General features: G+C 52.2%; 1 protein-coding gene across 7 annotated transcripts in view; it reads right to left on the bottom strand.

Moving 5' to 3' along the window:
* LOC126914387 (dachshund homolog 2) overlaps positions 1 to 26712 on the bottom strand; it is a 142437-nt gene that overhangs the window by 75863 nt on the left and 39862 nt on the right. For 6 of the 7 annotated variants that reach the window (XM_050718276.1, XM_050718277.1, XM_050718275.1 and 3 more), the window contains exon 2: positions 10419 to 10567. In XM_050718276.1, coding sequence (XP_050574233.1) covers positions 10419 to 10567 — 149 coding nt within the window. The remainder of the gene's footprint in view (positions 1 to 10418; positions 10568 to 26712) is intronic. The other variant, XM_050718271.1, reaches the window with a different exon arrangement.

Genomic DNA, 26712 nt, shown 5'->3' with positions numbered 1-26712 from the left:
TGATGCTATTGCGAGACCGAGATCGTGATGGCCGGTGGAGAAGGGGGAGGCGGAAGGAGGGCACAACAGCGAGGTATACGGTGCAACGGGAGGCGAAACCGAGAGGGAAAGAAGGAGACGGAGCGGCGGCCAGGCAGAAAGGGGAGAAGGAGGTGACCTCGGTGGAAGGGGTAGAAAATGAGCGGTGCCTATTCATTACAAATTATCTAAATGGCAGTGATTTCGGCGGACCGGCTGGCCGTTTGACGAGTAAGTGGCGGGTTCGCTAGACAGTGACTGTCGATCCCGCGAACGGCCGGCCGGTTCGCGACTGCCAGCGAAACAACGCCACGGATCGTTTGACAACCACTGTGGGACCCGGCCCATGACCGGCCCTAAAATTGGACTTATTACAACTTATAGAGCACGATTTGAACGCTCCGCTCAATAACATACATTATCCCCAATCCATATGATTTAATGAAATCCCTCTAAACTCTCCACTTAGCCTCAGTACCTTCTCGCGCAGTACCCTTCTTTTTATTTTCCCTCCTCCGTGTGTACGCGCTCCTCTCGTAGATTGCTACGTGTGTACCAATAGAGAGCGAAAGAAACCGAGCGACGTCACGGGATGAGAAAGACGGAGAGGTAGCTGCGTGGATACGAGCGGGCAGAAAGCGAGAGAACGATCGAAAGGGAGAAGTAGAGGGAGGAGAGAGAAAAAGGGTCGGGGGGCTGGCTGGCGAGGGGATGCGCGCGGCAGAGAGGGGCTGAAGGGTCGTGAACGAAGGGAACGGTTGGAGGGAGTGAGAACGCCGTGGCACGTTCCGATCACCGAAGATACTTAAAACGCACGTTCCCCGATTTTATAACCTCGACAACGGCTATTTGTCGGTCGCGGTACGTTCGGCGTTGTAACGCGACGACCGATGAAGACGTTTCGTCCGACCTTACCGAAACCTGGCGTATCCTCTCGACGAAGGATACCCAGGATACCAGCGTTCCTCCGCGTGGTCAAAGAGCAAACGCGTTTCCGAAAATCTTCCGTTTCCTTGGCAGCGAAGAAGAAAAAACGAATCGACCAACTTGATCGCGATCGTCGCGACGACCGACCGAAGCGAAACGCGAGGGACGATAAAACACAATTTGAGCTAAAGACCGCGCTCCTCTAACTTCCCACCCCTGGGTCCGCGCGCGGACGTATACCGGCACCTCTTTGCCCCTCTCGTGGCTGATGAGGTGACAACCCATAATTATACAGACCGCTTTCTGTCTGGCCTGACTGCAGTGGCATGCGGAGGAGAGGCCTCCATCATCCTCCACCTTTTCGTCTCCCTTTCCTCACCGTCCTCCCTGTGTCTTCCTCTTCGTTCAACTTCTCCCTGGTACTCCCTTGGCCTTTCTGACCGTGCGCATTCTCTCCCTCTTGTCCTTCCTCCGCTTTCTTCCTTTCTTTCTCCTTCGACCATATTCTCCTCCGTATCTGCGGATCTCGCTTTTTCTCTCATTACCCTTTATCCTCCCTCTTTGCTCCTTTCATCCACACACGGCGTATCTCATCCACGAGCCGAGAGATCCACCGAGAGAGCGGACTTTGACTTCCACGCCGCTTAATAACGATACGCGTGTTCTCTTTGCATGTGTAACGCTCTCGGCGCGGAGGCGGAGGCGAAGATGCGAAATCAGCAGTCGGACTCGGCGTGGCGGCCAGAGAAAGAAGGAGGCGAAGGCGAAGGGAGGACTGCGGGAGGTGGGTAGTCACCGCCACCCTCGTGCCGCGCGTCTCGTGCCCGTAAGAGAAGGACGACTGCGCTACTTCTTTTCTGGTGTTAATTACAAAACGCGAGAATAAATTGCCGAGCTAAACGAGTGCCTGGTATCCCTCTCCACCGCGACCTCGTCACGTCTGTTCCTTCTTCCAGCGCGGCCCTCCGCGATGGACAGATGAATGGAAGGCGAGCCGTCTGCACAGGTGGAATTTGTTATGCGTCGCGATCACGGCCAGACTTTCCTCCCATCGCTATCGTCTCGATCTTCTGCTAGGCTTAACGAAAATTTACCGAGTACGCCGGTGTTTTCGACCGCGAACCTGCTACGAGCAAAGAAACGTTCGACGTCATCGATACACCCCATGACTATCTCTGCTCTCCAGCGCATAGTTTCAACTTTCATTTTCCTTTGTAATTTTCCTTTCTTCGGCCGCTGCCAACAGTGGTCGTACGGGCCAAAAAACCGTCCGCTCTCCCTCTGCTCGAATGACCACCGAGACGAGGCATCGTGAAATTATTCGGAAAATTTGCCCTTTGTCCGCGGATCCTCTGCTTACCGCCATTGTTCCTACCAAACGACGAAGAAATCCACCGACTCCCTTTCTCCCTGTCTTGCTATCTCGATGCTCGGCCACGAACTCCGACAACGCGCGTTATTTGCGCTTAGGTATGTATATGTTTACCCTCGACACCGACTCCCTCAAAACCCTTGGATTTAACCCTCGAACACCGACCCTCCGGCTACGGCCGATGACATCGTGGCCCTTTAAGTACTTTCCACGCCATCCCTCCTTCGCTTCTTCTTCTTCGCATCTTCTCCGCGTCTTCTTCGCCTCTCCTTCGCTGTACCGCGCGTCTTTTCTTCCTTGGACAGCGTGCCACGGGACCGTCACCCATTCCTCGGGCATTCTCCGACAGTGTCATCGATTCGTGATCCCGATCGGGAGCTGGATTCTCGCGTACGCGCTTAGCCCGTTAGCCGGTTGCATGCACGTGCATCCCATCCAACATTGTTCCATCGACGTGTATTGCTACATAAACACGAGACGGGAAACACAGTTTCGCGCAGGAGGAATCCGGTTTTTCAAGTAATCGAGAGACTCGAAGCCGGGCTAGCAGGCGAGCGGGCAGGCAAGCAGCCAGCCAGCCAGGCGAACAGGCGAGCAGGCGAGCACAGGCAGGCAGACAGGCAGGCAGGCGGGCAGCCATCGAGGTAGCTCCCTGCGTCCAGTCTGGAAACAACCGAGGAGAGAGTGGATGCCATGACTATGTATACCTCCTCCTCGCTCCTCCTTCCTTCCCTGCTCTTCTTTCCTCGCTTTCCTCTTTCACCACACCCATTCTTCTTAATCGCTTGCCCGTATTGAGACGTAGCTTGCTGCCTCGCGCGAGACAGCCGCGAATACCGTTCCGCTGGTATTTCGTTTCTTCGCGGGACGTTTTCACGATGTCATCGGGACGCATCGATCGCCTTTCCGTTGATCGGTAGCAAAGTGGAGGGGTTGGTATTGAAAGGAAAACACTGGACGACCGGGAAGATAGGACGGAAGGTATTTTGCGATATTGAGACGCAAGCTACCTTACGAGCAACGAAAGAATGACGAAGAGGCATATAAGATACGGTTGATCATTCTCGCGAAGCTTCCTAACGACGATAAGATCCGGCTGGTCGGACGTCCAGTTTCCTCGCCGACCCTAACCCTATCTCTCGTCCCTTTCGTTCATGGGCCTTTCTCGACTGGCTGCCTACCACGCGTCTCCTCGCGAAAGAGCAGTCCAGTATTTGTTCTTGCAGGGTCTCCTCGGATACGAGCATCATCCGAGGGCAGTAAACCTTTTGATATATAGTCGAAGGTTTTTAGAGTTCTGTCAGCCACGCCCACAATCAGCCTTAGTATTATTTACACTCCTCGTGGTTTGTAGTCGGTTGTCTCGCATCTTCGTTCCCGCTGCTCTTCCACCACCTCCACCTCCCGCCTTTTTTACTTCTTTCGCGCGCTCTTCTTGCTCTTCGTCGTCCGCCGTTGCCTCTTCGGCAACGTCATCGTGATCCGCATCGGCGATGTCGCAAACGCCATCTCCGTTTTTCATTTCCTGCCAGCTATTCTTCGACAGGTTCGGTTCGGCGCTAGATTCTCTATGTTCCGCGTTGTGTTCGCCAACCAGTCGAGGTACCGCGAATTTATAAAATTAGATACGATCGCGCGGGCTGCATCGTTCGCGAAATTATCTATTCCGAGCAGGCATACGCGATCGCATAGCCGCCGGCGCGGATTTTGGATTTCACCGCGCGACCACGGCCTCGGCACGCAACTCCACCCGAAGAAAGAGGGACGCATATTTTATTTCGGAAATGATGATGATACGCACGAAACCTTTGGTTTTATCGCGCCCGATTCGCCGCCGGTGGACTCCTTTTTCAGACCTTTTTGGGAATCCCTTTCGTCCCGGTCACGAACAGTGGCGCCGATATTCTCTAAAATCTTCCACGTTGCGACTTTGTTGCGAAACGCTGTTTCATATCCATACGATTCCCGTAACGCTTACATCTTCTGGCGCAGTTGCCCAGAGTTCTTGCGAAATCGATCAACTTCATTCGCCAGTCGCTGAACTCTGCGATAAACTGTAATTCCAACGAACGCATTCGAATCGATCAACGCAGTTGTTATTTCTGAAGCGAACGAAATGGATCGTGGACGCGTCAAAAAGGAGAGCGAGAAGCGAACCGTTTGCGTTTGGCAATCGGGTCTTCGAAAAATCGATGCCAGAGCTAATCTGGAAAGTAAATCTTTCCCGCGGGGTAATCAAAACCAAGGATCGAGCCCGGGACCCGTGCGTTCTCGGAGGCACATCTGCCCGTTGGCTCGGCCCGTGAACTTGGACAGCGTTGCAATAGTCCGCTCGGACCAACGGCCCCGTATCTCTCCCGCTGCTCGCCGGTCGATACTTTTTCACGTGCTCGTAACATCGGTTAATCCTCTGCATAAACATTGTATTGTATTTCGCCGGGGATGCTCCCATTATATCATATTTTGTTATTAATATCTTCCGACTGGCTGGGCCCAGAAGCTGGATCGGGGCACTTTTGTGCACTCGCTGAAGGTAAACCTGCCCAGTTGCCTGTAGTGCCGGGGATCGAGCGAATCGAGAAGTTGTGGCGCGACGAAGAGAGGCGTTCAGGCAGAGAGAGAGAAAGAGAGGTTCGTGGAAAAAAGAGTGGGAAGAGAGCGAAAGAGACGGAGGCGGCGCTCGATACCGGTTTCCTTTATCGCGCAATGCCTACCGGGATTTGTATTATCCACGATCCCGAACTAGAAGCGCAGCGTCGATTTCGTACGACCCTAAGCGTTTCCGCTTGAATCCAGATCGTTCTACTCCGAGTTTTGCCACAGTTCGGCATTTACAATCCCTCTCTTTCTCTCTCTGTCCGTCCTCCTTCCTCGTACGCTTCGATTTCTCCACGCGGTTAAACGTTCCGAAGTTTGTATCGTAAGCAGAGTTAGGTTGGTGCGTGTTGCATGCGCCTCACGAATATCGAGTGTTGAGCGATTTAAAGGCAGCCGTGTCCCGGTTGTAGTCGAACGAGTGGCGCTAGCGCTTGTTACCAGCGCTTTCAGCCCGAACGAGAACGGAAATGAAAAGAAAATAAATAGCGCGGCAAAAAACCGCGGCTCGTTTGCGTGGGTACACGCGTAACCAGGACCTTTGACATGTGCCCGTGTAAACGAGCAACCGGCCCGGTCGACCGCCCTCGAAAGTAGACATTTACCCCGTGTCGAGGGGGAGGTTCCGCCGGCAGAAAACAAGCCACGATCCGTGGTGTCGGTTTTCATTTCCCCCGCGCTTTTTTTCGCGTTATTCACCCTCCGCTCGTTTGTAGATGCGCACGCGTGTATATGCTCGCGCATACGTGTGCGTGGCTGTTTTTTTTTTTCTTTTTTTTCTCCACCCCCCACAGTTGGCCTAGCCCGTTGTTTCACGCATTTCCGCCGGTTTGTTGGTCACGAGGGCCGCGCAAATTATAAAAATACACGAAAGAGCGAGTTAGAGCGCGCGCTATGCTCGTTCGCTCGAGGACAAAGCGGCCCGCTCGTTGATTCGCGAGTTAATTGAGCGGCGCGGCACTCGCCGGCCGCTAACGAGTAAATTGTTGACTACCACCATCACCCCGGTGCCGGGCGAACACCGACGGCCAACCAGCCAACCTGCCGCCCCTCTCCCTCCCCCGAACCGCCGTGCCGGAATGGCCGGCAAATTAGTACAGATTTTTGAAGCAATTAGCCTCGGTTTTAACCGCAGGAAATTGCCATCACTCTCCTAAAAAGCACGCGTACGCTCGTAGGAGAGTCGCAACCCGCGTGAATCCACCTTCTGCGGACTTTGTTCGTCCGTTGAGTACCGTGGCACGCGAACGTATATACATACGTATCGAAACTCGTTCGATTCAGGCTGAATCGGGCGACGCGCGGTCTCCGCGAGATGAAACGACCGATTAAACGACGCGTGGAGCACGGTAATTAAGTCGTACTAAAACCGGCCACGTTGTCTCGCGAGCGATTTATGACGCGACAGTGTAGGATGCGCGTCAGCTTGTTCGCAGCGAGGGTCGAATGCGACGATCTTTTACGCACGAGCAACCGGCGGGTTATCGCAATTGCACGACCCATAACGCAGTCGAATATAAAAGGGGGAGAGAATGGTACTGCTCGGTCGCACGACAATTTCGAGTTTTTCGAGTCGCAAAGTCAGAACATGATCGGGTTCGTTCCACATTCCGAGCGTTAAAGCAAACACGGTTCATCCGGCGAACTCCCTGCAGCGAGGCCGTGCCTACTTTTTCTCCTGCGTCGCCGCTTAACGTCTTCATTTGGCTGGAGCATGCAAGTGTTTCGTTACGAGGCAAAAACCAGCGAAACGCGAAAATTCCTGGCCCGACTGATTTACGGCGGCGTGCCACGCAGAACGATGTTGCAGCAACGAACGGGTTTAATTCACCGGCGTTTTGTTACTCTGTCTCGCGCGGAACTCGCTTCTCCCACCATTTCGTCCTTGTCTCCGTCCCGAATCTCACCTCCGCTTCGCGCCAGAATAATCGTCCTCGATGGACGAGAAAATACACGCCATAAAATATCGCGGGGACAGAAAATCATAACGGCCTGTGAAACGAAAATATCGTATCGCGTCTCCCCTCGTATCGTTGAAACTCGGACCGTGTAATAATCTCGCGGAGCGTTATTATCGCTTTAATCGCGAGGATTATTTCACTTTCGTGTCGAATCTCCGGACCGCTCGGTTTTGGCTTCGGTTTCGCGTCCCTCGTAGCCACGACCCTCTGCCCCGCGCGTAATTTCTAACCGCAGCCTGAAAATTCCACCTAAGCCAGTGGTTCTCGTCGCTGGTACGGCAACATCCACCCCCGACCGTTCGTATCTTTAATACCGAATCGTTAGCCCGCGAGAACCTCTGATCAGGCGACGCTAGTCCATCGTCCGCCTTTCCGCCAGAGATTCCCTTACTCCGACTCGTTAATTACTTTGCGCCGATACGCGATCCGACTCGGTATTTCGACCGCAAATTCGTGGCTTTCCGAGACTAACCTTCGACTGGGCTCGATTTTCGAAGTGTGAAAATCGTCGCTGCGAAAGAACGGAATGGAACGGAATAGAACGGTCGATGGCGCGATATCGAAGCGACGTCGACCCCCTATTAACCGGGTTTTATTGGTACACGAGCCAGCCGCGTTGGCTGACCTACGACCGGCAACAGTTAATCAATGCTTTTATGAGCATTTGCTCGCCAGTACAGCGTCGTTGCAGCCGCGACCGGCCGAACCACCCCAGCCACCCACTCGGCGTCGCCCCTCTCTTGTATCCGCCCGGACACCCACCGCTCTTCCTCTCTGTTCGCCCTTGCCTCCACCGATTCGCACTCATTCGCGACTCGTCTGCTCGCGGTGTTTCGCCACCGATATATTGCCGCTCTGGAATCGGCCAATCCGTGCCGGTCGTTCGCATACACGCGACCAGAATCACTCAGGGTCTCCCGAGGTGGAAGAAGGGAAATTCACGTTCGCCGCGTAAACGCGGATGCTTGGATAATTTACTTAGTTTGCGCATTAATATACGATTCGCCGTGCATTAGGTCATATAATATAAATAGCGGCCGGCCAATTTGATTAATGCTATTTCGGTAATCGATGCATTAAATAATTACCGAGGGCAGAAACGCACACGAACGGCTCGACGTTAGCCGATAGTCATTAGTTTATTACGCAGCCTAGCCTAATAGTTCCAGCTCCGGGAATAGTTTCATCGAAAAACGATCGTGGCAAATGGAGAGAGCGAGCTACCGTAAGCCGCGAATCCGGCCAGAAGGCGCGAGCTACGCGGCTTCCCATCCATCCGAAGGGAGAAAGAGAGCCTCTCTCCCGCACACGCGGCGCGCACACGTCGTTAACCTAAGCCAAGCAACCCCCGCTCGCGTTACCGCTTTGCTCTCTCTCTCTCTCTCTCTCTCTCTCTCTCTCTGCATCTCGAACTCCTCGCTTCCTACCCTGCTCTCCCCTTCGGGCTATTTATTTTTCTCATGGGTTTTAATTTTGTAGAGACAACATAGATGCGTATCGGCCGTCCTGGCTGTACCGAGCGTTGGGTGCACATATACACGGCCATTGTGCCGGCCATTGTGCCCGCTACGTCCCGAATGGATGTTACGCCGCCGCTATCGGGATCGGATCTCGCTCGTTGAGTTTATTAATTGCGTTATGGCAAGTGGCGCTCGCCTACCGGTCCAAATTGAAAAAAATCCGCTGTACGCGAGCCACGCCGCTCTCCCGGTACGTGTTGCTTTCGCCTCGCACTCTCTCTTCCTGCATCCTTCTCCATACACTTTGCTTCCACCTTTTTTTACGCTCTCTCCTCTTCAGCTTTACTCGCGGCCTTCGTTCTTCCCGATGAGCCGAAGGAGCGTCGATACCGTGGAAGCCCGTCGCGCTGGGTCCTCGCTCCTCTCGCGGTAAATTGATATCATAAGGGATGGCTCGCGGAAGATAATCCTCGGCTCGAAAGTCGCGCGAACGCGTGCTTCTGAGTGTGCGATCGCGTCTCCGATAACTTTCCATTTATTCGACGATTAAACGCGTACACTTTTGTAACTTTTACTATACCATGTAAGTGTATCCACGTTCCTGGCGCTTTTTACCCGCGTTTCTACAAGGGAAGAAAAAAGCGAACCGTGGTTGATTGGGACATTCAGGAACGAAAGGATCCAAGTTCCTTGAGCGGCAGAAAAACTACGTAACTTTTTACAACACGCGGAGATTAAAGACTCGCGACGAATACGCAGCACACGGATGTTTACGATTCCCATTTTACGAGGTTGCCGTGTAACAAGCGAATCGTCCGGCGTTGTGTTGGTCCGAAGCGGGGGCCGCATCCTTGGTACGAGCGCGGCGACAAAGTTAAAAGGAAACGGGTCGCGGCAGCCGCGGCGATCAATCGTACCCAGAAAGGGGATCCAATCGTAAAACAATTATACAATTACCGCGGGCTCGTAATTAATTGCTCGCCGTTTCAACGTTTACCCCGACTGCGATCGTACAGTTCTGCAACTGCGTTCGTGCTTGCGCTCGTCCGCGTGGCATTAATTCATTAACGTTGCACCGTCAAACGTATTTGCCCGTAAAATTGAACGGCCGGCGTATTCGCGATTATTTGCTTAACCAATTTCCGAACGGCGATCGTCGACGCGGTTCAACGCGATTTTACGATCCGACTTTGCCCAGAGTTTACCGCTTTCGAAGACCGAATAACCGCTCTTGCGAAACGCCACGATAATTTAAGAACGTTAATTAGCGTCATGTGCTACAGCCTTTTGCTATTATCGTGGAAAAGGCAGAGGACAAGGAATCGAGCGGAAAGGTGATGCATCTAAACAATAAGAAGATTTAGGGACGGCGAGGAGAAGCTGTTGGAGGTACGAGTACATCGATGCAATATCGACATTGGCAACCGCCACCACAGGCCGCAACACGACGGTGCAGTTGCAGTTAATTTGCTCACTCCAAGTGTGTTTGATTCCCCTAATTAATTGATCGGTAGGGTCACCGTGGCCCGGCGCGTATACGGATGGCAGTAATCAAGTGCGTGCCCCTGGTACCAGGGCTACGTATCTACGCGATTGTACCGTTTTACCTACGAGTGGCTCACCTATTCCACGATTTCGTCCCTTTTTTCCGCGCTTTCGACGTTGATCGTCGCGACGATGTCATCTCCGATATGACTCTCGCACGCTAATGAACTCGATTAATCCAAAAATGCCCATTTCCCACATTGTAAAAGTTTCCTCTTCGATCATTTGCAGCCTTTCAACGCGTCTCGTTGTTCACGGTCGTTGAACAACGTTCGAATGGTCGACATCGTGGCACAATGTTGTCGCTGAATCCGCGGCGTCTCCATAAAACGTGGCGTTATCGAGAGAAAGGACACGACACGCGGCGTGAAATACGAACGTCTGGAAGAGCCGAGACACGGGACAGGCCTCGAATGGCTAAAAAGTCGTTGGCACGGTCGTAACCAGAATCGTAAGCAGCCGTCGAGCGGGCCTATCGATCGAGCGTCGGTGACGCTTACGAGCGGCTGTTTGAACAAAAGGAAGTGTAACGAGACTTACCCAAATGCCCGTTCTCGTAGTAATCGCCGTTGTCCATTCGGTGCTTCTTGAGAGAATGCTGGGGGTGGTGACCGGTCGCGGCGGCCAGGTGGCTGGCTGCGAGACTCAGACCGACGGAAGCTCTCTTCGGTGGTCTTCCTGGCCTGGAGCTGTACAGTGGTAGAGAGTTACTGTGGTTAGAGACACCTGTCATCGAGGTAATGTCTTACCCCGATCGTCGAGCTTACGACTCTCGTCGTAAGTTGTTCGATTACGTCGCGAGAAAAGACGTTTCCAGTATAATATATCCAGTATAATGGATCATGGATATGACGAATATTAGTACGACAAATAACGCGAACGCTTTTCATGCGAACAAAATGAGTGCGTCTTTTCTCGCGAAACGATGACTCTTCGGCCGGTCCCCCGGCTCCGATCTCGAGACTCATCGATCTCGAAGGAAGAGAGGAAACGCTCGAATGAAACTCGATGACCAAGCTCTGGTCGCTACAAGTGTCGATTAGACTCTATCTAGAATGCCGCTACGTTTCGAGAACTGGTTCTCGGCCGACTGCAGCCGAATGAAGTTCACCTTCTCGCGATCCGTGCGGGGCCGCGCGTGGTCGCGAGCGAGCGTGGCTACGAGTCACGAGATACCACCGGCTAATACGTAGTGACGTTTGCCGCGATAAATCTAGCAGAGGGGAAGATAAAGCTGCGCGAGAGGCGATGGAACGGGCCAAACAGCCTGCATTTGCGTAACTTATCGTGTCTCGAAGACTCGATTATTCTCCTTGGACGCGGTTTCAAAGAGGGGTCGCGGGAATATTCCGCGATTCTCGCCAACGATCGGCAAATAGACGACGATCGAGAAGAATAGAAGCGACTAGCCGCGAGCAGCGTGTCGCGAATTGCGCGCAAAAGTATCTGACGCGGAACGATCTCACAGGATGGTTCGGAGTAGATACCGCGGCTGGCAGAAACGTTCATTTTTCATAGGCGGCAGGCGCCGGAGAGGCGCTTCCATATACACACCAGCCACGGACACATGCCGCGCAAAGTGTACATACGCGTACGCGCGTGATTCGAGCTTTTGCTTTCGCCGGGCCTGAGACTGAGACTGCGACTCGTTGTTACCGTGGCAGGATCCTTTCCTCCGTTCCCGATATAGCGGCTATATTCTTCCAGTGGTACTCAACCCCGACTCCGGCCGACTTTGTTCCTACGAACGACTCGCGTCAGTTTCATTTCGGAATCCGTTTCAAATTTAGCCGATAATCTTGCTGGATCGACGGCACCCTTTGCAGGATGCAGCCATTGGCAGCGGAGCATAAACGATTTCGTTCGACGAAAGCGTCGCGTCGTTGACAAGTGGAGGGCGGGTAGCAACGTGGCGACGAAAATGAAGCAAAGAGAAAGAACGAAAATTGAAGCACGGCGGAGGAGGAGGAGGAGGACCAGTCCTCTCGATATTTATACCCGGTGACAGAGACGCTACGAAAAGCTCGACCGGGTTGAGAATCTCTGCTTGGTAAGCGAGCAATCTCATAGTAGTCAGGACAGATTTGTAAATCTAATTTTTCATCCCGTCTTTCTGCCTGCCCTCTCGCTTTACCTCTTCGCGTTGCCCACGGTCTTCCTCGTCCTCGTTCTGCGTTCGACTCTACACCCCCTCCTCTATCGCTCGTACGGGGTGCTTTTTCCGCTCTCTTCCTCCAGAGGCGCTCGATCTCTCGATCTTCGTTGTTCGCTTCCCTGGCGCCCTCCCACTCTCCGACTCGTCCTCTTTCGTAGTTCGTTCTCGTTTATCGTGTTCTCTTCTTCTCGCCGTTTGGCCCCTCTCTGTCTCTCTGCCAGCTCTCACGCACGAGATCTCCAGACGATTCTCAGACGGCCGGTTTATACGGCGTTGATCTCTTAAACCGCTTAGCTTCGGGTTACACCGAAAACAAGAACGCACTCTCCAACGCTTAGACCCGTATAATGCGTACTTGTTTGCGTACGAATCTACCGGCGAAATAAGAAAAACGTCGCGTCGAAATGAACGGCCGATCGCGTTCCATCCTTTCTTCGCGTAACGACTCTGATTTATCTGTAAAAGGTTCGATGTACGTGGCCCGAATTCGGCTGATTTAATAAACACGCAATTAATTAAATACGCCTTAATAAGAAGCCAGATGTGACCGTACGATGAAAGTATCGGACATCGAAGAAACGATTCGTCTGAAACGATCGGCCGGATATCGAAGAAAGGTGTTTGCGAAACCGATGTTGCATGATTTCGCGGGGATAAGGTGATCGTGACCTATTGTTGGCCAAGAGATCGAGGAAGAAAATGAGATGGATAGTAATCGGCCTTATTGCGACGACCACGGAGCCCCGTAGCTACTAGATTTCGTTTCGGCTCGACGGAATTAATTCCCCTATCGGGATACGAAGCGCAGGATACCTTAACGCATTGATCACGCCTCTTGGCGCCAACTTTTTCCTGCGTGCGGTTGAAAAATCTAGATAGATATCGCTGACAGACTGCAAGCAAGCATTCAACTGCCTCACACGCGATAAAAACTACTGGAAACGTAGAAATTCCTCGAGATGCATAATCGTCGTAGCGATTGCGTCAACAACCACTCTCCGGTTTATTTGAATTCGTGGAAATTCTAATCAACGGCCAGTAGAGTGGAACGGCTACTGTAAGATTATCAGTACTTGTCGGTAGATGAAATTCACGGAATCTATCTTTATCGTTGGGCGATTCGGCAGCTGAATAGGCACGTAAGCATCCTGAACAAGTAACGTGTCTGATTCTTAAGAGTTCTTATACGTATACTTGCAATGCACTGTATCGTTTACCGATCGAAAGAAATACACCTACGACTTACTTCAGGATGCTCCTCGATGGAACCTGCCAGATAATCGATGCAGATCGATCGATTAGATAGAAGTTAGGTTCGCGTTGCGCTCGATTCGCGTCCGGTCGTGTATCGCGTGTGGGATTCGCGATGATCGCGCCAGGTGCTATGCTTTGATCCGATCATTCCCCGCCTTAATGATCGCTGCACCGCAGAAGCGGCTCCTCGTCCGACCGTTCGGTGAGACGAGAAACGAGAACGCACAGAAAAGAATCCGACGAGGTTGAAAAAGCACGGAGATATACAAAGAAAGCCAATCCCAATCCGCGAGGAACAGTTGCAACCCATTCTTACGTGATGGGCCGTTTAAGGATCGAACGACCTGGTCTCTTGGATCACCGAGGCAAAGCTAGACTCTCGCCTTTCGTGTTTCTCGATCTCGCCGATAAACGCGTGTTCGAAATTCGTTTCGCATTCGTTACGAACTTATCCATCTGGCGTCTCGCAAGAGAAAAAGGAAAGAACGGGAGAAAATTGCCGCGACTCGTCGAATCATCGACGCGACTCTCGATCACTCGTAATGGTTGAAATTCGAGAGTACGTCATCCCTGGCGGCGATCACGATCGATCTTCGCGAGAAAGGAAAATAAGATGTGCGGGAAACGAGAGAGAATTACAAACAAGGAAGGAGGAGGAGGAGGAGGTGCAGCAGCAGCAGCAGCAGCAGCAGCAGAAGGAGAGGCGAGGCCGGAATCGAGCGACTATAAATTGTCAATTTCGAAGTCAATTTGCCCGGGCTTACCAATCGGCTGCCGGTTAATTTCAAGGTGAATTGTGTCCAATATGGGTATATTATTAATGGCCCGGCGAGGGATAGGGTGCACTCTCGAGCGGAGGGTTGCAACCCCGTTTTCGCATACTGGCCAAATCTATCGCTCGGGGCCGACGATCTGCTCTCTCGTATTCGGCATTCCGGGATTAAACGGTCTCTGATGTTGCGCTGCAGCCAGCAGTTGTCGACGCGTGTATACACGCGGTCGCATGTGGGTTAAGCTCGCGAGGATCGAGCCTCGACCGCGACCGGAACACGATTCCAGGCCAAACGGCCACCGGCTCTCGCTCCCTCCTCCTCCCTTCCACCCTTTGCCCCTCTCTCCTCCTACCCCCTCCCCCTCAATACCCTTCCATTCCCGCCGCGGCTATTTCACTTCCGGATTTTCCTCGCGTTCGCTGTATCGTAGCGTGGAATTCGTAGGCCAGGTCGTTTCACCGATCTCAGCACCGCTCGACTCGACAAAGGAGCCACTGTTGCTTGTTAAACAACGCGCTATCTTTGAATTACGATGCTCGAGCGTTATCGCATCCTGCTACCGTTCTGCGCCGTTCAAACACTCTGCCCGAAAACGCGGGAACCTGAGGCCATAGCCGAGGAGAAACGAGAACGAACCGTGCTAGCGGCTCGTACCATGCTTTAAACGCTGCATTCTTTGCCGTGAGATCTTTTTACATGGTTTCTGTGTTCCACAGTCAGCGCAGAGCGTGCGCGTTGTGTACAGCGTTACTCGCGTTTCTCCTATTGTCTTTCTGCGAACCACTAAAGGATGTCCCTAGATGAGCTCTCGTTACGCGGACGTGCGTTTAACTGATACCCGCAACATCTGCATCACTCGCCCCGCACGCTGCTTCGATATCAAGTACTTCCCCTACCGGACAATGCCTACTCAAAGAATTTTAAGTAACGCCGTTACAACGGGCTTAGACCCGACACCGGATCATGTGGGAAAGATTTCATGGTCGAAACAAAATATATCACATTTACGACTGTAACGAGGCTTTTACGATTGCTCGCGCGAGTAGCATCAACGTAGTAGCGTCGTTACACGCGTTAATTTGATCCAATGTCCGACGCATCCGTAGCCGATTTATGTATGTGAACGTCGCCAAGCCAGCGGAATAATCCAGATTTCTTGTATGGTCGCGAGAGATTCTACATACTTGTAACGCGGAACACCCTTCGGCAATTAAAAAAACTATAAACCGCTTAACGCGGCGCGGCTTGCAGCGAACGCGAAGTCGTAAAACGATATAACGAATAATACGAGCGTTCGTGGCTCGGCTTCTAATTGTCAGTTTCGCCTTTACGCGTTTCCCTGGTTTTCTGGCCATTGGCGACCGTAATCGGCCGACCGTTCCTCCTCTTTCTCCTGCGTCTCTCTGTCTCACGACGCACGTACGCACACATACAAGCGCGGGCACACAAAGCGCGATTCTCATCCCCCGAATCTTTTTCGAAAAGTTGCGAGCGTCGACGGGTGCGTCCCTCTCGTAAAGCGTCGTCGCGGGCAATTCCCGTCATAACAACGACTTCAATTTTCGTCAAAAGTCTTTCGACGTTATCGTCGACGTCGTCGACGCCCCTTCCCTCGATTTTCTCTTCTTTTTTTTTTTTCGTCTCTGCTTCGAGACCGACCGGGTTCCTTCGATTTCTCGCTTTATAAACTCGATTGGCTGGCTGAAATCCGAGAACGGCGAATGGTATTTTCCAAATTATAAATTTTTACGAGGGCTCGTACGGGCGTCGAGTCGACACAGCCAGAGCCCGACGCGAGAGTTTCTCTCTTTCTCTCTATTATTTCCTTTCCACCGGACCGAACCCCGCGCTTCGTTCTCCCTTCCTCCATAGATCGCGGCAATCCCGTCAGTCAGATTGGATTTGTCCGATTTCGCGCCCGGAGTGGAAAAGAACGTGCGAGGGTCTGGATGCGCGCGGTCGTTTGCCTCTCTCTTCGCCGCACGTCCCCTCGCTCTCACACTCGCTCTCTGTATCTCACAACCACCCTAGATATTATTCCTTTTCACGCTCGTTCTCGTTCCTCGAGCGAGAAACAAAGCATCAGCCGGTTTAGTGCTTCCTTCCTCGGGCCGGGTCGAACGGGAGTAATACAGTCCATCGAGAAAGTTGCGTGAAATAGAGTAATAAGAATGTCAAAGCGCCGCCATGGATCATAACTTTGCACTGACGTTCGTTCCCCGGTATTCGTCGCGTTTTTCCGAGAACGAAATAGTAGGAGGAAATGGTAGGAACGCGGTGGCATCGAATACCGGTCGAGAAAGCGTACGAACCCGTTTGAAAAATGTTAGCAATTTGTAGGAAAGTAAGGGAAGAGAAAGGTGCCGTAGACAAACGCGTATCGCGGTTGTTTCCTCCGAATCGACTTTCATCGAACGAACAACGCGGAAAAATTTCGAAAAGTTCTTCTCGCTGTGGCGCCCGAGCAAATTTCCCGAGTAACAGCGCGTATCCCGCGATCTTTACGGGCGGCTATTAAGAGGCGGAGAGAGAGATAGGAGAAAGAAAAACTCCCCTCGCGCGATGAGCCAGCATCGAGAGAGAGCATTTTCTAATAACCACGATGTAAAGTTGGGGTGCGTTACACACAAAAGAAATCTTTCTCTTCCGACCTGAGGGTGGGCTTCGGTAGACTTATCTTAGTAATATTGGATTAAAACTTATGCTTCTCTCGGTCGCAATACGTTATTTTTATTGCTCGCGGCTTTGCATAATATTCGTCTCGGGGGCGGACCTCTCTGTTTCTGCCCCTTGTTCGCGATCGTTCTCCTCGTTCCTCCTTCCGGTGCCTCCTTCACGCCCTGCCGACCCATCTTCCAGGCTAATTTTAATTTCGATGCCACGCCGCGTTGGGGAACATTACGATTTCAGCGTGGCTCGTTTATTTATGTTGCGAGGCTAGGTACGCCGCTTATTAGCTTGCTAGTTCGTCGGAGGAGTCGCACCGGGGGTGCTGAGAAAATTACCGAAATCGTTGCGACACCTGACTCGCGCCAAGAGACTCAGACTTCCGGCAACCTTGTCCGACTGCTCGATGTTTATCGTCTCATCGGATCGACGAACGGAAAGACAAAGGCGAGGAGAACTCGACCGTGCAGATGCGCGATTAATCCGAATACGAAGCGTGTAAGCGCGCGAGGCAGATGTCTCGAGGGCTTGTCCAGGATGGGCAATATTTTTTCCCAAGCTGTTCGCGCTTGGCTCGTGCGCCAGTTTCAATTTCGGCACGCTCGTAAAGGTACCGAGCGAGTTTATTACCGGTGGCGTTCTGCTCTAGCTCAAGCACGCGATACCAATCAAATACCAACTCGTTTTAGGAGTTAGATAAATACGAATGAACGGCAGGCACGAGTTTTAACGGGTTTCACCTGGCACAGATCTCGGTGGCGCCGAACGAAAGACGGTTCTCGCGTGGCATGACAAGGATCCTGCCGAGACGGCGCGACATTCCTTCACGCACGCGATACGTACTCGCTGTAATACCCGATAATACCTGTATTTGCGCGTGGCAGGCGAAACGCAGAGCACGCTCGACGTGCGTTACAGCCGCGTAATCCCGGCAATCTCGAGGACGTGGCCCAGTCTTCGGAACGAGTAATCCTGCCAATTTGGACCGCGGATTATCCAACAAGAAGAGGGAGAGAGGATTGTAACATTCTGAACGCGCTCGATCGCGAAACTTCAAGTCGACGACGTTCTCGCGAATTTCCTCCAGAAACCAGAGACGGACGTCTCGGCGGCGTTGACGCGTTCGTCTTCTCTATATCCTACCTATCGTTTCTATCTCCTTTGGCAAAAGCTAGCGAAAGACAAGGAATCTTAACCGTCGCTCGGCTCGAATAAAATACGTCGACTCGTAAAGCGTCGGCGGCGGTCAATTTTTTGTCGATGAAGGCGAACAACGGGGCTCCGACTGTGTCCGAGAAAACGCCGAAAGCAGTGTCTCTCATTTTAATATTTCTACGATAAATCCGCACCCGGGACCGTTTACGACTTACGACGGAATAAATAACAAAGCCGCCGTGCGTATCTCTCGCGAACAGTTTCTTTTACTCTCGGCTGTTCGGAGCGGCTAGTGCGGCTTTTACGAGCGCGCTACAGTCCTAACGCGTCCGAACGAAACCATGTCCAGATCGAAATAATAAGCAGGACAGCAGCTCGCTCGGGATACCGCCGCGCGCGATACATAAACTCACGCCGACATACGACTCGAGGCTTCTCCCGTCAGAGTTTTGTCACGGTCACTCTTCTCGGGCGTCACTTTGTTCGCGATCGTCTTGTCGTGCGGTTAAAAAAAAGGAAAGGAAAAAGGAGTTTGCCGCATGCGCCGGATGTCGTCACGAACGATCGACAAAGTCGATCGTCGTGTCTTCTTATTTCTTCGTATCGAAACCGGGTCGAGAGACAAGCCTCGACGAAGAACGAGGAAACTTTGGACACACCGTTGTCGTTCCGCGACAAGGACTAATTAATAACGTAATTAAGCCGAGGCCGTAACTCAACGCGAACGCGGCGCGGTGGCCCAGCCGCGGCAAGAATAATTAGGGAATTATTTTGTTTCCAAGAGGATCTGAAGATCCCATCGAACCGACGCTGCGACGAGGGTTATTCGCCGAGGACAGACCCCGTCGCACCGCGCCGCACGGTTAAATTATAATTAAATATCAAACGTTTGCAATTACTGGGTTGCACCTGCCGCGCCCGTTTCCGCCCTGAACGCCGTGCCGGTCAACGAATTTCGGCCTACGTAAACCGGTTCAGCCCCCGTTCCTATAGATCCGTGTTCGCAACTCGCCACCGAAACCGAATTACCAAGCTATGCACGTGCCTCGTCTTACTCGGGTATCCTTTGATTCGCGAGATTCCCTAATTATCGAGTAGTACAGTAGGGTACTCGGGTCGGACAGCCGCGAGCAGCGCCAAGTAGGTACGCGCGTGCATCGGGCGCATCGTGTCGAGGGCATCGTGTGCGTGAGGGTGTGCGGCCTCGGGCCTCTATCGAAGGAGCCGCAGAACGCGGACGACCAAGAGAGAGGACTGAGAGAGCGCGTGGACGTTGTCGGTTTGCGGTTGACCCGTGCCATGCCGCACTCCGATACCTCTGCGGTCGCGGCCACGCCGGCACACCCGGGCTACCACATCGCCAATAACGATGTCGACGCGACCTCTAAGAATCCGTCGTTTTCTTCCTCCCTTCCTCCGCCAATCCTCTACGAACTGATCGGACAAGGATCCCTAGAATTCACGGTATAGTCGGACGGTTTCTGAGAAGATCGAGCAGTTTCGTCGCGATACGGCAACGAAACACAGGTCGAGATCGGGTTCAACCGCGAGAACGCAGAGGCGTTCGATCAACGAAAGAATCGGACAGGTCGTTGGGCGCGAGATTCGTTCGCGGTTGATCGCGCGAGGAGCTGCGTTGCGTCCGGCGCAGACCAAGCGGAAGAGAGGGTCGTTCAAAACGCGATCGCACGGAGGATTTTCGCGCCCTCTTATGGCACGCGATCGAACAGCATTAGCCGAACACTTCGTCATCGTTCGAGACGAGTCGTCGACACGATCGCCGTTCCACACGACGAAACACCGACTTGTACGCTCGTTCTTTTTCTTCGATCGCTCGACAAGATTTCGCGCTATCTTCCATGTTCTCCCTTTGTTGATACCCTCGATCCATCTTTATTCCCTCGTCGTCGACGAAACGCCGGCTGACGGTCCTTCGAGCGTTTGTTTGTTTCCTTTCGTCGAGTGCTAGAGCAACGAGTCTGGTCGCGTTTATCTTTGGCTCGTATCGAAACGCGCGTGTATCGCGAAACGGCACTCTCTCTAGTCCCGATGGGGTTAAGCGGTAACGTGGTTAGTGCAGCCATCGATATCGCGTTTCAAGTTTCGGATTCATCCCTCGTATTATTTCGAGTTCCGAAAGTGATCGTCGGTATAGAAACGGAGAGTAAATCGGGGGAGCCGGAATGAGTCGGCGGAGGCAGAGGGACAGCGATGGGGCGGCAGTGAGCAAAAGAGACTCGCTTTATCTTAATACCAAAATCAAATCGGCTCTTGCATGGAATTAGAGATGGCATTACGAGCTATCAGCGCATATGCACCCTGCATCACTGCAACCCCGACTCGGTCTGTTCCACGAGCTACGCTACCGTCGTGGCACAATGCCGGGTCGAGGGGCGAGAACAATATACGTCGAGGGAAATAGGAGAACCCCGTGTACACCCGATGATATTGCCGGGACCCTTTTTCCTGCCAAGAATCTCGTGGAATGCGTCGACGAGCTACCGATAGCATTGCGCCTTGTTTTCTTCCGATACACGCCCTATCTCGTCCTGTAAACCCTGTTGTTTTAACCGTCGTTCCACAATTAGCACGGGGGCTGTACAGATACGACTGCGAACGAATGGAAATATCCATCGTCCTCCATCCAGTTTCTTCCTGACGCGACGAAACAGACGCCGATGGACATTCCTCTCCTACCACTGTTCCGACCAACTAGCACGATGAACGATTATACTCGGTCGCGTTATAAACGCTGGAAAAAACGGAAATTCGAATAGCCGGGAGAACCAGAGTGGCGCCCGGGGGAATCCTCTCACGAGGACCTCGACGACGGCATCCCCGTCGACCTCCCGTCCGTTCCCTCTGTCTGCCCGCCTTCCTCTTTCCCTCCGCTCTGCCCCCACCCCTCTCTACCTCTCTATCCCTCTTTCTCTTTGACCGTATATTTTTTACCCCCGTCTCGCCGCTCGCTTCCTTATAAACTAATTTCGTGTCGAGCGCCTCCCTGCTGTCGGCGCGTTCAGTGTCGAACAATTGAATTCTCTCTTTCCATTTACCTATCCGTTTGTATCAACATTTACATTTATATTTGAATAATGGAGAAAATAAAGAGGCTCGGCGTCGTCGTTTTCGCGTCCGACGATTCTGGGGCTCCTCGCTATTACATTTTTAAGCGTTCGTTTTCGAGCCCGCGGCACCAACCATCCCCTGGCCAACGACAAACGAACAACCATGGGGTGAAGAGGGCTGAGAGAGAGAGAGAGAGAGAGAGAGGAAAAGCGAGGAACAGTCAACGACGCGGCCCTATTCTCTCGCGACACTCTGGGAATTCCGTGCGTGACGCTCGACGTTACGAACGCCTCGTATTAACATTTAGATAAAGCTTATGTTAATATTATTTCCCGCTTCCTCCTCCGGGTATCGGTCGAACTTGGTACCCCTTCCCACGTTCGTCGAGTAGCTCGCGACACACCCTTTTCCCGCTTCTTTCCACATTTTACGAGCCCCCGCGTTCCACCTCCGGCCACGTATCAGCTATCTAGACGCGAGCAAACTCGAACGCTGCAGGCCGTTCCTCCGGCACAGCGTCTCCAGCGTGCAATTTCGCTTAACGTCGTCGCGCGAGAGGACTTTCTTGACTTTCTCGAGAGAGAACCAAAGTTTCTTTCGCGATACGGTATACAAATATGTCACGTTACGAGCCTACTCTCGTTTCGCTTCTTGACTTCTTGACCCTTAGCGATCGAATTCTTTGAAAACACACCCTTTAAGAACGTTTTCCTTTGATCGCTTCCATCGATTAGAAGAAGCGAAATGAACGTCTGAATTGTTGTAAAAATGGATTCTCGCGAAGCTGGTCATCGCGAAGCGTTAGCAGGCTGTTGGTCCAGGTCGTGGGTCGCCCTTTATGGTCGAGGCGTGTCACTGGCTCTCGCGGCGGCATTACGCGCGAGCGTTAACCGATGATTTAACGGCGCGTGGTGTACGCGCGGATCCCAGCGTCGCGTCGTTGCCCCGCCGCTACGACTTAACGCGCTTAAACGTGCACACGTTACGTTGGAAAATTGACAAGCGAGGTTGAACGTCCGTGTTGACCAGCAGTTCGTCCATTTCGGATTGGCGTCGCGTGGGTCGACGATAAAGGGCGTCTCACATAGTTACGAGAATTATAGTCCCGGTATTCTTGATGAAAAATGTTTCCGCCATCCGTTAAATCGACTTAAGCAATGTTCGCGGAAAATTAAAAGAAAGTTACCCTAACACGATCCATGCACGTTGATTACATTTAATTTTAAGAAATTATAGGGATAGCAACGGTCAGTTGACGAAGCAAAATCGGCGTTCGCTTAGCATAGCGCTCTTGTATCGAGCAGAAAGTATTCGCTAGTTAAGGGACCGGCATTCTTTCGTGGCACGAGCTTCTTCGTCCATTGGTCTGATTGCTGTCGAGACAAAAGGCAACCGTGTCCAGTGTCCGGTGACAACGACATTCGCCGCACGAAAGATCGATAGCTATTACGCAACGATTTCGAGACTGCTTCGAACAAATTTATTACGGAGCCGGAGGGAGAGAAGTGTGGTATTCTCCGGGGAACGTGTCCATCGATCGACGTAGCGCACAGGCTACGAAACTAATCGAGACAACGCTCCGTGTATACATGTGTACGGACGACGATTTTTCCTGGAGGAAGCACTCGTGCCACGATAGGACAACCATAGGATCCATTTCGTCGAAATCGCGTGGAACGTTGGCACGCAGGGACACGGGGAAACACCGAAGAGAAGAAAGACACCGCGCGCTAGCAACGCGGCTACGACGCAGGGTCGTTCGTTTACGAGGTAGCATATTTCTGGTAGCGTTCTGTTGTCGGTGGGCCACCCACCACGATCGGAGCAGTCAAAATAGCAACCGAAATCACAACGGCCGATTGTCCGTGCTCGGCTCGAGTTATGAAGCAGTAAACTCCGTCTCCTTCCGTTCCACTCTACTTGTCTTCGATTCTCTACCGTTTGTCCCTCGTACACGAGCAATCCGAGACCCGGCTTTCATCTTATGAAATAATTTCGATGATTGGATGCGAGGGTCGCGCTTTACTTTCGCGTCCAATCGATCGTTTCTAGCCTATCTATCTGTTTCTCCCGCCGGACGTTCTCCCGTTTCCCTGTTCGTCGTGTATCGTTTCAACTTTTCGAACTCGCGATACACTCAACGATATCGAGTCTGCCCGCCTGTCCGAGTCGATGTTCGTTACAAAATCAAACGATCGTACGAAAGCATCGAAACGTGGAATTCGAGAAAACCACTTGCCGTGCAATCGCGTGACTGACAAACGTTTGCCGGTCTTCGTGTGGTGGTGGAGGACGAGAACCATGCGTTCTCGAAACGTCGCCTTCCGACTGAGAACACCGTCGAATCCAATCCGATACATACCTGCAACAGAAAAACGAGAACGATGGTTAAGCGTGTGACGTAAGATAGTTTATGAAGCGATATTATAGTTATCAGTCGTCCGTAAGACTTACGATCGGAAATGGAATGGAAAAGAAGAGCCGACCGGTCGTCGTCGTCGTCGTCGTCGTCGTCGTCGAGCGCAAAAGGGAGCAGCACGCGCGAGGATAGCTCGGAAGAAAAGAAACAATAGGACGAGGGAAGAAGAAAGGGCGTTGATTTGTGGAACAGGTTCTTCTAATTCCAACTCTTCCTCGCCTCTCAGCTCGAGAAGCGCGCGATGGTAGCGTGGTTGTATCGATAAATCAGGATAGCATTAGGCGCCACTTCGTATTGGACCCGCGATCTCTTTTCTGCCGCTTCCCCCTGGGCCCTTCTTCTTCACCAAGGTGAAGCGAGTACGCGTGTGTATGTGTGTACGTCCTGCGAGTCTCGGGGATTTATACGGGCAATATCGAGTCGGGATTAGCACGATCGGACGGACTCAAGTCATGCTCGCGGTCGATACCACGTGGCTATTAGTGTCAAAATAAAAATGTGGCCGCAATATATGGCGAGAACCGTAAGCCCTCTCTTATTGCCACGGCTGCGATGATAGAGAGACTCGGCCGCGTATTCCGTGCTCGCACACGAACCAGCATGTAGGAAAAAAGGTGGAAAAACGAAGCGAAGGGAAGAGGCGAAAAACTGGTCCCCCGCTTCTTTCGTTTCGCTCTGTCGTTTTTCATCGAACGAAAGATCGATCGTTCGCGTATATCCTTCTAAAACTTTTATGCATCTGGTAATCGAGATTTCTTGCAAATCGCCATCGTGACGTCGATTTCGTCGATCGTTGAATCGTGATAGCCGGCGCGCAACGGACACGCGCGCGAAGAAAAACGACAAAAGAAAAAAAAAAAAAGGGGGAAAAAATCCAACCAGCCTAGCCAAGTCACCCCATCGTTTTCCTCCTAAATAAAGTGACCATGGATCAGGGGTGGCCGGTGCCTGGACCGAAAGACCCCGAGCGGCAATAAAACGCCCTTCGTCTCGTCGAGCTGTCGGAGAGGCCGCGAGAACCAGGGTCATAAAACTTAGAAACAATTGTCTTTTATCGTTTTGTTGTTATTTAATTTTCTCCCGGATTGGGCAGCGTGGACCAATCGAGGCGACGAGCGTCGACACCTTGGCCCGAGCTACTAAATAATTTACGATCCTATCTGGCCTTCTCTTTTCCTCCCCCACGTCCAGCTTCGTCCACGCCGCGTCATCGTTTCGTGCCATTTCCACGAATTCGAAGAAATCCACTGGCCCGTCTATTGCCTTTCCACGATTAACCGTGATCGTAACACGGTTGATCAACGTTAACGCGACGAATTCCTCGAGATCGACGCTGATCTCGAAGACAAAAGCGTACCAGCGCTCGGCAAAACAAATCGTTTGAAGTGTCTGCCCTGTTACAGAATGTCCGAGCGGTACGAGCTCTATTTTTATATCCGTTCGTACAGGAAGTTGGCCCCGTAGGATGGGGGAGTCCCGTGTACACGAGGCCCCCAATGAAAATAATTATTAGCGTTAAGTGGACGTCGTTAACAGAGAGGAGACGGTTAGCCGTCGGTGACAGACGTTAGAGTGGTTAGGTCGAATCACGCTAGCAACCAGCTTCGATGCGTGAATCTGCGCTCTGCTCCGGCAGAGGATGCGGATCCATTGGCTGGACAACTAGATTTCATTGCGTAATGCTACCTAGCGAACCCGCGCGCGCCTCGTTCCCAATCACCTCGACGTCCTCGTTCGAGTTGCTCGTCCCGAGGACAATGCTTAGTCCGATCGATCAGTTCCTCTCCTGTCCATCGCGCAAATTGTCGTTCCTCGTGATGTACCTGACCGTCTTTCGCCTTTCGTACGTACCGTAAAATTTCTAATTTTAACGGACATAGAAGGCCAACAGCAAAGTATTTGGGCGACGTTAAACGACCCGTACCGTGTTGATCGCGTTTGAGATCGCTCGAGCCCATCGCTACCGAACAGCCGTAATAAATAAATTCCGTGGGGTGGCGAACGAACGAACGAACATTATGTAGAACATATAAATAAACGGTTTATACTCGGGGTCTGGGCGATCCTTCCTCTCCTCGATTCCGCTCTTCGCTCGCCTAGCTATATTTGAGTTATGAATCGTAAAAGCTAGATCGGCAATCGAGCCGGACTCACTTCAGGGAAGGTTAAAAGCCACGGTGTTAACTCGCTCTCCGGAGGATAGTATTGACACTGTGCTCTCTGCCTGCTACTCGTATGTATATAACTCGGATCCGACCACTCGAGTCGAGCAGGGGAATCGTGGCTTCTCGAGAACTACCGCTTCCTCGAGGAACAGCGGTCGCAAGGACGAGCATAGAAGAGGATGTTCTCCTCCCATTTTTTTCCGTGCGTTTCCAGAATCCAGGTCCTTCACTCAATTTCCAGAATTACGTGAGCTCCTCTTCACGTGAACACCCCACCGTCGGTTATCTATATTTTTTCTTTTTCTTTTTCTTTTTTTTTTTCGATGGCATTCCTGGTGGTCCATTATGATCCTGTTACGTTCCGCGGTTACTTCCACGATTACTACGATTTTAATCAACGAACAAGTTTCATAACACGCGACTATCTCGATCGTCGGAATCGAACGATCGCCTTATCGTGTCTCTCTGGAGAACCAGCCTTTTATCCGTTTCGCGAAGAAGTTTCGAGGAAACGGACGCACCTGCCCCACCTACCTGTGCTAGCTGACATTCGTTGTCGAAAGGAATGGCACAAATCTGGTCCGGAAACACGGCAGGGTTGACACCTGCGCCTTGAGAACCAACTCGAGCCACGCGGAGGTCTATTTGAACGGAAACACAGTCGGGATATCGCACGGTGCTCCCACCATTGTGAGATGGCTTTGTAGTCTGGCACACTCACACGCGGTTAAATCGCACGCATACACTCAACAAGGATCCTCTCTTTCCCTCCGCTTTTCCCTCTGCCTGCCTTTATTTCTCTCTTTATTTTTATCCTGCTTCGCTTGTTATTTATTATTCGCGGCGATGGCTATGCAAACGAGTAGCAAGCGGAGACGCGCGGCGGGCCCCGTTGCTCCGTCTACCGGAAAAGCCATCGTGCCGCTTTTAAAAATGGAATATCGCTCGCCTTCTCACAAGCTCGTGATTTCAAGTCGCGTTTCAACTCGTACCGATCGATCTCGAGTGCCGGCCACGTTTCAAAATAAGACGGCGTCTAGCCTTTCGATGAATTAGAAAGGAAAGAAGGGAGAAGTAAAAGTTATTTTCTATCTATGCCGCCTCGCGGCCGTAGAACCATTCGGAAACCGACCGCCGGTTCCCTTGGTATCTGCTTTTCGTCCTCGAAAGACAGCGC

The sequence above is a fragment of the Bombus affinis genome, chromosome 3 (assembly GCF_024516045.1).
Source record: "Bombus affinis isolate iyBomAffi1 chromosome 3, iyBomAffi1.2, whole genome shotgun sequence".
Taxonomy (NCBI): domain Eukaryota; kingdom Metazoa; phylum Arthropoda; class Insecta; order Hymenoptera; family Apidae; genus Bombus; species Bombus affinis.
Note: the sequence above shows the minus strand (reverse complement) of the source record. Positions and strands in the feature narration are given on the sequence as shown.